This window comes from Lactuca sativa, chromosome 3 (genome assembly GCF_002870075.4).
Source record: "Lactuca sativa cultivar Salinas chromosome 3, Lsat_Salinas_v11, whole genome shotgun sequence".
Lineage (NCBI taxonomy): Eukaryota > Viridiplantae > Streptophyta > Magnoliopsida > Asterales > Asteraceae > Lactuca > Lactuca sativa.
The window spans coordinates 5158362-5177037 of NC_056625.2; the positions used below are offsets into that span (position 1 = coordinate 5158362).

At 34.2% G+C, this 18676-nt stretch overlaps 1 protein-coding gene across 1 annotated transcript; it reads right to left on the reverse strand.

The window, feature by feature from the left end:
- Window positions 1–15871: 15871 nt before the first annotated feature.
- Window positions 15872–16808, reverse strand: LOC111877601 (pectinesterase inhibitor 9). Its single transcript, XM_023874123.3, has one exon. It carries the CDS (start codon window positions 16695–16697, stop codon window positions 16077–16079), a length of 621 nt encoding a protein of 206 aa, XP_023729891.1. The 5' UTR covers window positions 16698–16808; the 3' UTR covers window positions 15872–16076.
- Window positions 16809–18676: the final 1868 nt, after the last annotated feature.

The following is an 18676-nucleotide window of genomic DNA, read 5'->3' on the forward strand; positions in this document are numbered from 1 at the left end:
CAACTGTCCATGAGCAACCAATCTTTGGTAAGCCTCATATTGTCCTTAACAATTGCTTAATCATTTTAGTCATATACAATTCTAGTCCTTTTTCCCTCTTAATGCCCTAGGCATTTGGAAAATTCAGAACACATAGAAGTGTTATAGCATATGTAATCGATCCTATACCCGAAGCATATGGGATACGATTCATAATATCTCACATAGAGACATGATACTTGACCAGTCTTTTGCTATAATGTTTCTATTTTCCATGTTCTAATAATTCGGACTATGAAGAAGGATGTCGTAATCATAATCGAATTTTGAGAACGCAATTAACATTTCCATATATAGAATTTCCTTATGTTGAACCATTCCAACATAACATTCATATATATATATATATATATATATATATATATATATATATATATATGTGTGTGTGTGTGTGTGTGTGTGACTAAATTAGATTAAAATCTCAATCTAAGCTTTTAGAATTGAAATGAAGTATAATTTCCTCTCCCTTAATTATACCAAAACAACTTTTTTAAACCCTGCAACTCTGCAAATTGAAACTTTTGTTTTTTATAATTAACATTGCTAACTTGCAAAACTTAACATAATAATCATGCTCCTACTAACATGATAATTATATCCTTATTAGCATAACACTTATGCTCCCACTGGCTTTGACATGTATCCAGAAATCAGCTATTGACTTTTTTTCCAAAGTTTAGATTTCTGATATGAGATACTTCGATAAGACTTTATCTAAGCTTCCCAAAATCATACACCTTTCCTTAGATAACTCACATGTGTGTCTAAACAATTTTAGAACTATGAAAAGGGATGTCGTAATCATAATCTAAAATGTTTAGACCTTTGCCATTGCTTACAATTCGAATTATGAAAAGGGATGACGTAATCATAATTGAATTTGAGAATGCAAATATCACAATTTCTATCTCCTTAAAATCTACTTAGTGAAAGCGTTTCCCCACCATCATTTTCATGATTCGAAGAGAAACCTTATGACACTAGATTTTTATAGTTATGTGTTCCTATCCATATGAATTTGTCAAAACCATAATCACAAGACAAGGTTATTGACAAATCCAAGCTCATATGGACTGAACTTGTTCAATCTTAATTTCTTGCTACCCGACAACACAAGGGTCTACCATTGCTTCCAGGTTGTTATGCAAACAATTGAGAACTCATAGAACTCACAGGCATAGTTAAATTTAACTGGAATGGGAACAAAAACAAGAATATGTCAACACGATATCTTATAAACCTCAAGTCGTGTGCTAGTGATAAACTTTTCAAGATCTTTAAGACTCCCATTGACCTCTTGACATATAATATTCTCTTGTTAAGAACCATTCCTTGACAAAGCAAATATTCAAGAGTTAGTGCGGATTCTTAACAAAACAAACAATTCACACAATTGGCCTTAATTGGTCTTTGTTTTATCCAAAACATCACAACTCACCGATTTCAAATGTACAAGAGTAGAAAACATTTTACTCTACATTTGATAAGTGTTTCAAACCTTCTTAACATTATGTCACTCAAGGCTCGATCTTGGAGTGTTACTCTAAGACTCAATTTTGGAACGAAGTATGGTTCATCTTTTGATTTAACCATTTCAACAATTCACGATTCCTCTTCTTAGTCAAACAAATGCACTAAGATGTCCTCAAAGGATCAATTGTGATATGGTTTTTTGTAATCGTTAAGATGATCATAAAACATGATACTAAACTACTCTCCCATCTTTTTAGATTGGAGAAACTTTTATCTTTCTGCCTAATTTGATTCTTCTCATTCATCCTACCATACATTGAAACTTTTCCAATGTTTTAGAATTATACTTAAACTTGTAAGCACAACCATATTTACTAAACTTTAGTAAATCATGATGAATAGCCTTATCGTTCTTTGTGGTGGACCTGATTAGCGGACAACCAAGTGTACCTGATCTCATAGTCCTTCACTTGACTCACATATAAATGTGAACAAGGAATTAGTCTTAATTTCCCAAAGATGAAAATTCTCATTCATCACACAATACAAGTTGCATGATTCCAAGTTTCTATCCAACTGAAACTTGGGTTATGAGAATCTTTCCTTATTTGGTAAACTATGACACTACCACAAACAAAAGAATCAAATCCATTTTCTGATATTGCTATCAATGGAATCATACAAACAACAAATTTTCACAAATGCCATTGTAAGGAAACTTAAAATTAAAAATAAAAAAACTTTTCCTTTATTTAAAAATTTGCGAAAAAACTTTTCCTTACAATGCAATTACAAATGAAAAATGTGTTGTATTCTATTCCTAAGCAAACTATCATGAATCTTAAGCAGCAACTCAAAACTCTGATCATCGAACCATGCGATCGAAATCCATCTCTTCGCGATCAGAACTAGCTTACTTTTCCTTTAAGCTTCCTTTCTTTTCTTCGATTCTAAAAACCATCAAAATGCGACCTAGTCACATCATGTAATAAGAATCTCCAAATAGGAACTTAATAAAGTTAGATAGTGGACGTTACCTAAAGCATAGTCAAATTCTTTGACTTTTACCATCCTAGCGAACTTTCGGGTGAATAGGGCAGCTTCGCAACCAATGCTCCTTCTTTTGGCATTAGAAACATATGGACTCTTTGGTAATGGTACACAGGACTATCTCAGACTTAGCCTTTCTCTTTACCATTGGGTCAAATGACTTGACCATGGCCAATCCCTTTCTATTGGGAATATAAAGCTTTCTTGGACTTCTAATGTTACCATTGTCAATGTCCATGGAAGTTTGGGAAGTAGATCTTCCAATCAAATTTGCTTTACCAGTGCTCCAAATCATTGTCGATTCAGCAACAACAAGCAAACAAGTAAGATCAATATAAGGGTCATGTCATGATCTGTCACCAGGGAGTGACTAAAGAACCCAATCAACAACCAAATTCCTCAAGACTTCGACACCCAACTCTCCCAACTTGTCAATATGTGACTTCATCTCCAAGATGTGAGCACATATAGACATTGTTTGCCAATAGGGATTGAGTGAAATTGAACTTTTCAAGAACTTATGGGTTAGGGAGAATAATTGGAGGAGGTGGAGGAAGTAAAGTATGATTTCCAGTCCCATTAATTCACAACAAAGGGATTAATCTTTAACCTTGATCGCCATTTGGGATATCATCTTCATTAGGAAAGCTTTATCCAAAAGGATAAGGAAGACCATAGTTTTAATAACTAGACATCTATTAGGGAGAAATTCAAGTTTAGTTGATTTAAGTCCTTAATATAACACTCAATATGAAATATTAAGGCTAGGACCCAACACAAAATTTTATAAATTGGAAGAGGGATGCCGTAATCCAAGCTACAAAATATTTAAAGGTAGGTAAATGACGATTTACCAATTTCCACCATGACAAATGAAATTTAAATCTCGATTGTGCCCTTCAAGTTTGTGACTGGGATGCCGAGGATCACAAACAAGGAGTGAATAACCATGCAAATTGACTTGGTACACTTAATGTTACAACCACCTAATCAATGTGCCAGTTAACCACACACGCTCCATTGATCTATGATTAACATCAAGCTACCCTTTGCCATACATTGTCAGTCCCAGATTAGTGTGTTGGCTAACCACACACGCTCCACTAACGACTTAACAAGGTGCAAAGTGCAATTTTATGGGTTAGCACCAAATCACATTTTCCTAAAGTAACTAAGATTGAGAATTTAGTAAAGTTTAGTTACTTTATATTTATCATTATACTTTTAATGAAGGGAAAATTAATGTTCTGTCCTACCCGTTTGGCTAATGGCCGTCCACTAGTCAAGGAAGCGGTGGGTGAGAGTGGAAATCCATTAAACTGCCATTTTATAGGCATTAACCTTACACCCCCCCTTATAGACCGGCTTCGTGAATGAGACCTACTAACGGTAAGACTGACTTACTCTTATACACACACACACACACACACACATATATATATATATATATATATATATATATATATATATATATTAAACCTATAATATTATAATAGTATAACGGTTGAATTTTAAACTTTTAAAATTCTAGGGTTGGAATTAAAGTATACATTGGGGGGGGGGGGGGGTTTAACTTTACAAATTCCAAAACTTGAGGGCAAGTTTTGAACAATTCAAAAACTTTTGGTTTCCATAACTTATGAGTTTAAAGTGGTTTAATAAAAAACTCTTCATGTTCCACAACTTGAGGACAACTTTAAAATCATTCAAGAAAATAAGACTCTTCATTTTCATAACCTATTGAACTTTATGAGTTTTAAAATTCTTAAATGAGACTTTCCATATAACTTGAGGACAAGTTACAAAACTCATATGAGGAATATTTTAGATCAAACTTTGAACAATAACTATCATCATACAACTTTCTATTTATCAAAACAAACTCATAGATTAAAATAATTCATATCAAACAAATTTCAAAAATTAGCCTAATCATATAAACTAATATAAGTCTTGAAACTTTGATAATTATCTAATAATTGGAAGAGAATCAACATTACCATAACAACAAAATCAAATTTTATGAACAAAAACATTTTGTGGTAATGATTCTAATCCAAAACAGGACAACAAACTCGAAATTTTGTTGTCTAGACTGCCAACTCATCGAGCCCATTACTGTACTCGACGAGTCCAAGGCAAAATGCATGCAACTCGGCAAGTCACCTAGTGGACTTGGCGAGTTCACTGGACAGAAGGAAAAATTTTCAATTTTTTCACTTTGAAAACTTATAATAACATCAAATATAATAGAAAACAACCCATGGCTTTGATATCACTGTTGGGTTTTGTATACCAAACATCCTATGGTGCACATACAACCTTAAATGCATTGGATCTATGTTTTCTCTTATTATACATGTAATGTTGTTTCCAAAGCATTAAGCCTATAACTAGCATGCAAATGACATAAACAGTATGAAATTCTAGTTAGGGTGACATACCTTTTATGTAGCATGAAGCCTTGTTGCATTTGGCTTAAAGAGCTTAGCACCAATAGTGTGGATGCTTCAAATGGAATCACAACACACCATGGACAAAGGTGGCTCTTGAGAGAGAATCTCCATGCACCAAAAACACCTCCATGAACTCCAAGAACTAATGTAGATGTTTTTTTTTAGCTATAGAGCACATATTTATATGTAGGATTCCAAGGGTCATGGGTATAACCCAAAACCATACCCATGAGTTTTATGGTCCATGGTTCATGTGGCCCAACTCTTTATGTATCCATGCATAAAATTAGTCCAACATGGATCATAAGCCCAACACATATAAATATGACTAATTACCATAATTAGTCCCCATAGATTTAATTAGTCTTTTTTATCACTAAATTAATTCCAAACTAATTTTTTATCAATACTAATTAAATCATATGATTTCATATTAATATATTATAACTTATAATATATTAATAAATCATAAATAACCTCTTCTCTCAAAAGTCCATCCTAACAAATTCTCCTGATGATATGCAACCCAAATGAACCATGCTACTCTCAGTTCAAGTACATACCAATTATAGTTATGAGCTTAGACACCTAATCCAATAGTTTTTGGTGGCTACGACGTGGTGGTGATATCACCACCACGTCATGGCGGAACTCGATGGAAACACACCTTCATGTAGGGTTCCACGAAGCAGAAGGGTATTGGCCACGACATGGTAGCTACAAGCATGCAAAACCATAATTTCTCGGGCTTTAAGCATTATTTAAAGGATGTTATGGCTAACGTTTGCTCAGCCTCAATCTCCATCACCTCCCTTTCTACCTAATTAATCCCTAGCCTCCATTGTTGAGTTATTAAGGCTTTTTGGTGGTCTTTGGTGATATTAAAGGACAATAAGGTGTAGCTTAAGCAAAGATCTAGCAAGCAAGCTCCCTCGCCACACTGTAGCACATATTCTGGACCATTATAAGTCATCAAGTTCCAATTTTTATGTGTTATGCTTATAGATTAATGTTTTTATGCATTTCCCTCCATGAGTGGGAAAGTGTGAGTGAATGGATTCCATAAAGTTGGCAACTTTATGGATCCTTGAGGTCCCTTTGAGGTTTAGTGATCTAGATTTAAGCTCTAGTTGGGTTTTGGCTTCATGCATGAGCTTTTGACCCCGTTCTCATCATTGTTGTGACTTAGCTTATGAAAGACATGCATTGGACATGTATGTGTATAAAAACGATTTTTATGACTTATTAGGTGTAAGAAAAGCCTTCTGGAAAGTATGGATGTGTAGCTTGAAGGATTAAGATCTTAATGCATTAAACTAACCATAATATGTTCCACGACGTGGAGGTTTGGCCACCACGACGTGGTAAAAAGCAGTCTTCATGACTATTTTTGTGACAACCCGATATTTCAACTCTTTGTAATGGCCTAATAGGTCAAGTATTGTAACCACTTTTGAGTTAAAGAAATTAACTTTGATAATAAAATGTCCAAAAAGTTTCTATTTAACTACCTACTATGAGCCGAGATCGTATGTAAAAAGAATGCCCAAATCCGGCTTCGTATATTGAAGTTAAGATTTTTCCAAGCTCGGCTTAGCAACAGACAGCTAAAAACTCGAATCGGAGATCGAGCGACTTTTGGCCGGAATGACCTAAACGAGAATCGAAGGTCTCGACAATGGTATTTCAGCGGTAAAAAGTCTGGCAAAAACCGACGTCAGATAAAGAAGTTATGAATTTTTAAAGAAATTCATTAATCACGTCATTTTAATAAATAAATAATAAAAATAATTTTGGAATTTGCCGACGGAGTCTAAACGAAATTTGTAGAGCGTAGTCTCACCTACGCGTGGATATAAAGACCATCGAAAACGGAATTCGTATGAAGAAGATATGAATTTTAGAAGTTTATTAAATAAATTATATATAAATTTAATTATAAACTCTTGGTATTATCCGAAGGAGTCAGCAGATAGGGCCGAAGTACACCCTATGTACCCTCGTACGCCCCGCATACTCAAGGCCAAGGCCTCGGATCGTCCACGTCCCGGTCTATGCGAAGCTAGCCTGTCCCATCCGAAGTCCGAGGCAGTCGAGGACTCGGTCATGCATGACGTACGCGTACGCCCTGCGTACCGAGGCGGTTCCCAGCCCCTATAAAAGGGATGCGAGGGTTCCGAAGAAAGGACCCCATTTCTCTCATTTCTCTCACGATATTGCCTCGATTTCCGTGCCCACACTACCCCGAAGCCCTGGTTATTTTGCTCAAGTCCCGAAGGTCGATTTTACTCCCGAGATTCCCGAGGATCCCGAGAAAAATCCGTTTCCCGAGACGAAACTCTGCCCGGTTTTCCATCTCGCTATCTTCAAACTTTCAAGTGAGTTCATACCCCTTAATTAACCCTTTTTAAATATTCTAAATGCTTTTATATGCTTTGTAGGGGGGGGGGGAATACAAGTAAAACACACGACTACTATCGGGTGTTATATATAAAGATTATTATACACTTTTATTAAGTAGAATCATATGTGATTTATAAACTTTATAGGGAATTCCCGTATACAAAATATATTACAATAACATTCTATCTTTAAAACTATAAATTGTTGTAATGCATGTATAAACTAAACATTTTCCTAGATTTAATGTATATGTGTCTATCTTAGGCTCTACAAAAATCTATGCTTTCATAACAAGTGATTCCTTTTCTAGATATTCTAAAACAAACGAGGCACACTTTTAGAAACTATAATAGGTATAGTTTTACGAGGATATTGCTAACTTTTACATACTAGAAACACGATTTTCAAGAAATCACTTTCATATACAAGAGCAAACGAACATTTTAACACGTAAATCTGTTTTTATACTACGGTTTTGTGAGACATTAACTTCACGTACGTTCGAGTACACATTTCAAGTCCTATATTATATACCAGAATCCCTTGGAGGGGGAGCATGGTGTTTGTGTATAGATCTATACGGGCTTGACAACCCGCGCCTTGACTGTTAGCTACAGTCCAACATTTGGGGTGACAAACGTCATAACATTCCAACGCCTGAAGAACGTTGTGTATAGGCATTCCAAGTCAATAGTATGGTTATAAAACTCACATGAGGTATTAAAAATACATTGATTTACGAGGTTTTCAAACATATTGGTTATTTTTACACTTACATACATTTTTGGAAACATACTTTGGTCTTGAAGGAAGACTACTTTTATACTAGTAGAAAATATAGGATTTTCTAAACACCAACAAACAAGGACAAAACATTTCATTTCATACAAACATTGTCATTTAAATACTTATGAAACTCACCAGCTTAAATGTTGATCTACTCTTTCAAAATTACTTGTATGTCTCAGGGATTCAGTAACTACAAGTATCATTATGCTTTTGATGAAGGGATGCTGCGGCGCCAGTTTAATCTCATATTTTAACATCATATTGTAATTGGTTTTGAACATGTAACTTTTGACAAATGTAAACTTTCAATTATATATATGATGGTTGTATTGCTTTCTTTACTATGTATTCATTTGTTACGTTACCACATGAAGTCATCCGCCCCCGAACGTTTCCGCCGTTTAGGTTTGGGGGTGTGATAATTTTGTTGTGAGGTCACCACGACGTGGTAAATGCTTGGCCACGGTGTGGTGGCCAACTGATTGACTTTTGACCAAGTTGACTTTTGGCCAAGTTTAGTGTTTTTGGTCTATAGATTGAGGATTGGTCCCTGTTTGTTGTATATGTGACTCGTAGTGCTAGTTCTTGGTATCGTGTGAGCTATATTGTTTATCTGCTAGACTATGATTCGAGTTTTCTCATTATACTTTATAATGTAGTATGTTCTTTGTGTGTAGGATGTCGGTATGCTATAGTGATTTGTTAGATTGGTAGATATATTATGATTGCATGTATTTGTTGGTTATTGTTTATGTGAATATTTCGACATATTATGGTTGGGTTGAGGCGGTCCTACTTTGTTTTGTAGGCCATGATATTCGAGTTGTCGAGGTGTACTGTAGGCTTTATGAGGCGGTCCAGTCAGGCTATAGGCCCAAGGAGAACGATCTAGGTGTAGTATAGGTATTGTGTGGCGGTCTAGTCAAATTGTGGGCTCATGTGTGCATGCATTATATATGTATTGTTGTGTAGGGTATTTTGGGGAACTCGCTAAGCTTTTGCTTACAGTTGTGGATTTAAATGTTTCAGGCACTTCAGATGATTGGAGGAAGACAAAGGCGTGATTGTACACATTATCTAGTAGTTTCATGTTTTGAGAGATATTATGATCTTATTACTCTGATTTTGATATGGTTGTAAAACAATGTTTTGGTGACTTATGATTTCTATGAAAATGCATTTTTAAAATGAAAAATTTTACTATGGTTTTTGGGACGTTAGATATCTGAATAATATGATATACCAAACAATCAATTTTTTGTGAAGTGCTAGTTTTTTTAATGTCATTGTTCTTCTTTTGACTTGTTTTTCACTAGGAATAGTAAACTTAATATCAAAAGGATATTATAATTATAAAATTTGATTATTAATATTCGTTTGTAAGGTTGTTATTCTCCAACTCCTTGTTGGTTTTAATTAAAATTTGTTGTTCAAAAAAATAAACATGATAAAGATATGCATGGCATACAAAATTAATTTATTGAAAAATTAGATTTTAAAGGAATATTTATGTTATGGATTTCATACACAAAATTTTAGCCCAAATAATGTTGTTTTCTAATACATGTTTATCAACTAAATATTTCAACTTCGAACATACTAGAAATGGTAACTCCATTTTTCCTATGTGTGCTTGGTTTCCTTTTATATTAATACATATAAAATTGAAATAAAGAAATTCATTCATCTTCATTCATATACACATCAAGAAAAGTAAAGAATATTATTGATATTAGTACTTGTTTTTCAATTATTTACAGTGCAATCACTCCTTGATTTCTCTTCTACAAGTGCATGATAGTAAATGTACACTTATTATATCTATTTAATTAGATAATCAAAGTTACCAAGGATGCAACATGACTAAATATCATCATAACCTTCAAGGTGTATGATAATATATTTTATTTGGATTCGATATAGTTGTAGGCTCTTCTGTATACATGGGGTGGGAGCTAGATCCTTTACTAGGTTTTTTTTGGTTAGTCTGTTCATATTCATATTGATGATAGACATCTTATGGAGGGAGGTTTTGCAGATATATGGAATACAACATTTCCCATAAAGATTAATGTATTTATGTGGAGGGTTATGTTAGATCAGACTTTGAATAGGGTGGAACTTGATAGAAGATGGATTGATGTGGACTATTTGTTATGCCCTGTTTGTAGAGAAGAAAATTAGGAGTCTAATTGTCTTTTTAGATGTTCTTTAGCTAAGGAGGTGTGGACATGGTAAATACTCATGTGATAAGGATATCCTCTACTTTCTTTCCATCACTATGATGGCTCACTGAATTGATGTTCGTCATGTCACTCATCTCGAACGGTGGATTATTGATGTAATTTTCTCTACAATTATTTGGGTACTTTGGATGTATTGAAATGCATACTTGCCTGACCCTTTAAAGTACTACAAACATTTTTTATTTAATGATATTGTTGCTCATTCTTTAATTGGTCCGTTTTTAGAAATTCTAAGACAAGGAAGAAATGGAATTTGTGGATGCAACATCCAGTTATGCCTGTTCCTTTTTTTCTAATGTCTAGCTACATTACATTTCTAATATATGGCTGTTGTTCACAAAAAATATTGTATTTTATTACAAGAGGTTATTTAATTTTGATTATGCAATATTTCAAAACTAAGACATCCCTAAACCATTTTATTTCTTCAATCTTCAAACACTCTTACCTCCTAAGTGAACAAGGTGTATAAAGATTTTTAAAATTGTATATATGGATGGCGTGGTAGGTTGTTAGCCAAATAAGTTCCTGTTTGTTTATCTTGGTCTCCCTGTTGGTGGCATTATGGCTAGAGTGAAAGTTTGGGATATATTAGTTGAGATATTTTATATGAAACTGCCTAGATGGAAAGCCACAACTTTTTTGATATAAGATAGATTGTTTACTTCTTAAAAATCGTTATAGGAACATTGATGATATACCTTTTTATTGATTTTTTTGTAATAGTTGTTAAAACCCTTGAAGCTTTACGTTCTAAAATTTTGGATGGTGTGGATGATAATAAAAAAAATTAGATTGGGTTAAATCGGATGTGGTGATGGCTTCTTGGTTCATGGTAGGCTAGGTATTCGAAGTTTGGTGGGAGATAATCTAGCTTTTTTACCGAAAGTGGAAATGGAGGGTTTGTTAAAGAAAAACATGGTTTTAATGGTGGGTTCGAGAGTGAATTTATATCGAATTCATGAGCTAGTTTGTGGGTTTGTCTTTTGACAACTTGCTCTCGAATTAATGAGGATGGAGTGGTGCCGACTACCACGATTCAGAAAACATATGGGGATGGATCTATGACTCGTTTTTTTGGAGGATTCTTCAATTGATGGTCATCCTCTTTCGCATAGATTTCATAGGTTATTTTCTCTTAGTCTAATAAAAAGTGTTGCATTCAGAGAGTTAGTCGAGTGGAGGCTGGAGTTGGTAGTAGAGGAGACTGGTACGGGTTGGAGAATAACAAGCTCAACAAAGGAAAAACAGGTTTACTAGAATAATAATAGAATTTTTCTTTAATTTATGTCTTCCATGTCATTGCAGAAATCAACAATAGTTAGCGGAGTGAAGATTGGTAATTATTCCTTTTCTGGCCACGACCATGATTATTACCTTGTGAATAACAAGAATTATAGTTCTGGTTATGGCTTTGGTTTCAATTAAAATAGCCACGACCTCATCCTCGACCACAACCACGACCACAACCCCGTCCACATGTATTGTTTTGATGACCATCAATATTTGTAGCATTTGCTTCAAGAAGTGCTATTAATCCTGTTGGACAAGATTCATGGTTTTTCATCAAGATCTCATTACAGGCAGGCATGCATTCAATTCAGAATATTTTGTGGACTTTTGCATCGATATTGTTGCATCAAGGTAATGTTTGTTGAATGAAACGTGGAGTAAGTTTTCTCCAACATATCTTCATCAGTAATTTCTTGTCCAAAATACTTGAGTTGTTGTGAACATATTTTGAACAAAGCTAAGTTGTATTCATTTATTTTCTTGAAGTCTTGAAACTTCAATGTCCTCCATTCATCTCTAGCATTTGGTAATGGGTTTTATTGGTTATAAAATTAATGTGCTTGCAGAATTTCACTTAACAGTTAAGGGCACATGCAACCTAAAGGATCTGTTTCATACACTGTGAATGCAACATACTATGAACAACAAAACTAACATGAACCCTAATTGAAAAAACTTGTATAAACAAAAAAACAAGAATGAGGGTTACATACCTTTGATTTGTTGTAGTAAACTAATAACTTCAATATTTCTTTTACAGAGCTTGGAAAGCTAAAACCAAAAGTATGGTGCCTCTAATGGCTGACACCATAACCCTAGAACTTGAAGACAATTGAGGAGAGAGGAGGAGAGGAAAATTTTGTTCCTATTTTTTATGGTAAGTTCATGAACGAAAATAAGGACATAAGGGATCCTATTTATAGTTTAGGTAACTTAGGGACCAAGCAAGATTTGAATGGATTAATTTAATCCCAATCCAAATCCTTTCCTTATATACATCCAAGAGGCTTATGGAAACCCCAAGGAAACTCCCAAAACCGTTCACCCCTTGGATGGTTCTAGAATTGCTTCTTTCGTTTAACTATTGAACAATTACAATTCATCAATTTCACCTTTAATTAATACAGTTAATCCCAAATTAATTTTAGATTAATTCTGATTAATAATTAACTAACTCAAATTGATTATTATTAATTTATTAACCTTATAAATTAACAAATCAGTTGTCTAACTATTGATCTTATATTAATTTATTAATCACATAATGAATCAGTAAATCAACTATCTATTCGTAATTAATATATTAATCATATAATATATTAACAAATCATTTCCTCATAATTTTCAATTAGTTTATTAACCATATAATAATACAATAATCATCCCTATCTATAATTGTCATTCTAGTCAAGTTTTAGTTATGAGGGCAACCAAAAAAGGACTTTGCTCCTAATTAAAAGAACATATCAATTTATTTACTGGCTTAGACACCTTAATCCATTAGTATCCCACTTGGATAAGTATGTAACTACAAGTATAAGTATATACCTTGAACTAAACAACAAAGAGTGCTTTCCAAAGCCACTTCTCACGGACCAAGTTTCTGGAAAATTCTACAATCGTCTAGAGAACTCCGGAACAACCAAGTATACTCGAGAAGTCTCCGAAGAGATCAGGAATGCTCCACGAGACCCTGGAAGATGCTAGAATATTGTAGATGTCCGTGGAAGAAAGGAGAACGATCCGGAATAATCAAGAGGACGCTAGACGAAGCTAGAACGACCCGGAAGACTTTGGAAGGATCTAGAACACGCTAGATCATACAAGAATGATTTGGATAATGTCGGGACGACTTAGAGATTTCTAGAGCATTGTATACAAGTCTAGCATATTCTAGAGTCTTGTAAAATCTATGTATATAACAGGAAGAGTCTAGATTAGCCATGAATGATCGGGACGTAGAAACTTCCATTTGAGGAGGTGTAAGGTTCCTATAAATAGGGGGAGGACTCATTTGTCCAAACCATCAAGAATTTGCCTTGTAAAGAAGTTGAGTTATATAATAGAAGCTTTATTGAAGTGTCCCTTGTCGTAACTCTTGCTTCCTAAGTTCGTTAGTACATCTAGATCGTCGAAGTTAGCCTGACTTAGTCGGAGAAGCACTAAGTGGCACACAATATTGACTAGTCTAAAAGAGTCATCCCGTGCCACACTGCTGAACTCTCATTCAAATCAAATGTTAGTCGTAAGATAAGTGATCAATTATTCATTCGTTCTACAAGATATCATATGAACAACGTTAATAGTTTCATCTTATTTACTTCTTTTTATAGTTTATTTTGGAATATTTTAGTTTATTTTTAGTTAGTCTTCATGCATATTTTCCTTTTCGTTATTATATATATATATATATATATATATATATATATATATATATATATATATATATATATATATATATATATATATTACTTTCTAGTTTTTGAGCTTTATTGTAGATATTTAGAGAAATGGAGCAGATCTTGTAGGGAGAATTGAGGAATTTGAGCGGATAATCAGGATTATTGGGGCTTATCAAAGAGATTTGGACTGAGTCCATTGATCATATACCAGACCAAATTAACATCTAGCATTCCACTACTAAATTACACATAGATTCAAGTGTTTGGAATTGTGACAAAGAATACGAAATTTTGCATTTCAAAGAGGCAAAATGACTTATAAGTCCAACAAAGTTTCCAAACCGATCAAAAAACCCCAATTATGTTTTTTCTGTTCAAGAAAACCCAATGAACTTAACCTTTTTGTTTAACACCCCCCTCTCTTAAACTAACTTACACTTTTGTTTAATTCTGGCTAATGAAAGTCAACGGATGACATGACTTATGACGTGAAATTAAATATTGGAAAAATGACTTGTAAGACCAATGACGTTTCGAAACCATTAAAAAAAACCCAATCATGAAAACCCCAACGAACTTAACCTTTTGTCTAAAAAACCCAATGGACTTACACTTTTGTTCATTTCTCATTAGAGACAACCAGATTATTAGGTATACAATTAGTTGGTAAATAACATGACATTATATTTAATGAGATGGAATAAATAGAGAATTACCTTTTATATATCAATTTAGGGCTTGGAGAAGAGAAAAAGGAACAACATCTATTTTCGATCTCTTGTAGTGGCTACTTTTTTTTCTTCTTCCTCTCAACCGTCGATGTCCAACTCAAGATCTACAAAGAAGATATTTGATGATGCAAGCCCTTGTAGATGTGGACATCATTCTCGGATTTGGACATCTAGAACAGATGATCATCAAGAGAAAAAGTTCAGGGCTTCTTCGAACAGATGGTTATGTGTAATTGAAAGCTTTATCATGTCTATCTTCTATATATTTGTATTGTTCATTCAAAAACAATAACTTATTAAGATAATCAACAAAATAAGTAGCCACTCCAAGAGATCGAACATAGACGTCATTCATTTTTCTTTTCTCCAAGCCCTAAATCGATATATAAAGGGAAATTTCAATATGTTTATTCTATGTCATTAAATATAATGTCATGTCATTTTTCAATTAATTGTATACCTAATGAAGCTCGTTGCCTCTAATGAGAATTGAAAAAAAAAACGTAAGTTTGTTGGGTTTTTCTAGACAAAAAGTTAAGTTTGTTGGGTTTTTTTGATCAGACAAAACATGATTGAAGTTTTTTTGAACGGTTTCGAAACTTCGTTGGTCTTATAAGTCATTTTTTCGATATTTAATTCCACGTTATAAGTCATGTCATTTGTTGACTTTCATAGCCGGTTGACTATAATGAGAATTGAACAAAAGAGTAAGTTAGTTGAGATTTTTTAGACAAAAAGTTAAGTTCCATGAGTTTTTTGAAATGACAAAACATAATTATGGTTTTTTGAAGGGTTGAAAACTTAGTTAGACTTATAATTCATTTACCCTTAAAATTGTTTTGGCACGAGTAACTTTTAATATCGAAACAAGTGATATATTGTGGTAAACATAAAAAAACCCGAAGCTTTAAGATGATGGCCGGTTAAATTCTATGTTAAAGGCGTAAACATATTTAGATTTCTTGTAAGAAAACCAAACAAAAAAAAACTTAGAAATTATAGAGCATTTTTACAGAGTGAAACAGAGTATGTTATTTTGTAATATACATCGATGACCTTCTAGCAATCATATAAACTACCTCGTTCGAAACTAGCTTTTGGGGATAAAAACTTAAGACTATCCTATCTAGTTTTTTTATACACCCGGCATTCTTATGGTATCTTTGATATTTTGGCATCATAAAGACTCATGGCCTATGGATGACGGATACCCTTTCTATGCCTTACAGCAAACCTGTTGACCAAAGCAAGTGCGTTACTTGTGACTTGTGAAACATAAACCATTCTACTTGTGATAGCATTCTTCACATGTCCATTCATAGAACTATCATCGAATCCCCTTGCACATATGTTTTGATTAGTAAGAGCAGAAGCGACCCACGTCTCAGCGTTGCTCATGTGCCACTCGAAATCATGACCCCTGGTTCGAGCCATCTGGTCTAGCTCCTGAACCGACTGGCTTAGACTTGCCACGCTGTTGGTCATGGTGCTAATACAGTCCTTCACAGCTTGATACTCTCTGGGTTTTATACCGGAGACACGGCCAAGTTTGGATATGAAGACGCTTGCTGACTTGGTGTTGTTCAGGCTGACGGAAATTGCTGCTTTCGCAAGGAGGTGGTCGGCGTTGCTCCCTTTGATTGAACCAGCGTAACTTGAGAGACAGCGGACACAGAGTGAGGCATGAAGGGTGGTTTTGCATGATGCCCTGATTAAGTCCATGGCGGTGGGACTGGCGGCACGACCATTCACGGTGGTGGTGTACCGGAGGGTGACTACAAGAACTAGAAGGTAAAGCCCAACTGATCTTTCCATTTTTGGAAGGAAATTAAATATTATGAGAGATGAGGGTATGAAGTTAGTGAAGAGGGGTGGAGTGCTTTATATGGTTAATTACGAATACTGTACGTGGGAGGTCTTTAAAAGCTTTCTCATCTATTATTGACGTGGGACGTGTATCAACTTACGTGTCCACAGTATAATAACAAAGTTTGACTTTTTGAAAACCAGGTTAAACTTCATTAACTTTCTAACTACCCCAGCAACCTATAAGATAGACATTGGAAAAGAAGTCAAAGATTTACATATCATAATCATTAATTAAGGTTAATAAGTATATGTTTGCTTAGAAAGCTGGTTTATAAGCAATTGTGCAGGTGGTCAATAATATACTATTAATTAGAGGTACGTCTTTGTCGGTATTGAGTAGGAAGGCAAAGGCTAAGAGGATCTATGAAAATATAGGAAAGACAAGCCAACGGTTCTCAGATTTCTTGAAGTAAACATTGTTTCAAGTGGGATATATAATATTCCAAGTCCAAGCTTCGTTTGTTGTAAACTAACACTAAAAGTTAAAAAGTCATCCACGTAAGTTTCTTTCGTTGTCATAATTACATATCTACTACTTGAGATGACAAGATCATAGTATAATGTTTGATACATATGGAAAACTTCATTTACTCTAGAAAAACCCCTTTTTGAGGAAAGTAGCAAATATATCCCGAGACATGCGGGACATTGTCTTAGCCGTAGACTAACACTCTTTCCCCAGATAGAAGCTTGGATGAAAATAGATCAGTCGGATGAGTGAGGGAGGAAAAAGCTAAACACCAAGTCTAATACTATGTGATATACGTTGAGTTATTGGTTTCGCTCCAAAAAAAATCATCATAGAAAAAGCTAGACTCGAGCATAAACATAAGATTTTAAGTTAATTAGGTGTTTTCGCATCTTCGTTTTTTTCTAATGTCATATATAAGGGACCCACAAAATAAGAATTATATAATGATTAAGATGAATAGCACCTTGAATTTAAGAGAATCAACTAGCCAGTAGGTGGTGCTATGAGATACTAGTATTTTATTACATGATAAATTCAAATTAATAAATTACTCATGTTTCTCTGGCCAGGTCATGCAGATGGGTAACAACAACCACATGCTGCTTCCGGAATTTAAGAGAATTATGTCTAAGGTTATTTCATAGTTAGCTTCGATATCACGTTAGAAAACAAGATAAGCATCACTGTGAAACATGATTAGAACGATGGTGGTATGAGAAAGAAACTATAAAAAGAAAAACAAATCCCAAAAAAGAAATACAAAACATAGGGCTATACCAAACAGGGTTTGTTTTCTATATCCAGGACTAATTATTCGGAATTGTTTATATTAATGATTTTGGCCCATAAGTTCTTTGTATTTTCGTCACAAATAATGGGTTATACACACTTCATATACATACACATCTCATATATTATAATTCGTCACAAATAATGAGTTACAAAGACACATATGTATATTTATATGCGTATGAAACGGGCATTGGACTAACGGGCTGTTTGATAGTTGTTGACCGAGTAAAATCTAACTGAATCAGAGTCTGAGTGGATCTGAAGTCTAAATGAATTTATATCTAACTGAAACCATATTGTTTAATTATGTGTCTGACTGGTTGTGTTGCCCGTGAAAATGACCATTTTACTCTTTTGTTTAATTTTTTTTCAAATAAAAAATATCTTTCTTTTGTTAAGTAACATTTAAGTTTCTAATGTGATATTCAAATTGTGACAATTATGACCACACAATATGCTAAACCATAACATTAAAAGTCAAGTCATATTGTAACATCCGGATTTCCATGTATTATGTTTGATAATTTATTTTTGAGTAAAAGAGAGGGACTCGACGAGTTGAGGCGTAGACTCGTCGAGTAGGACCGCGATTGCTGACTGGATTAATGAATGGACTCGACGAGTCGGAAAGGGTGGACTCGACGAGTCCGCGCTGTGAATT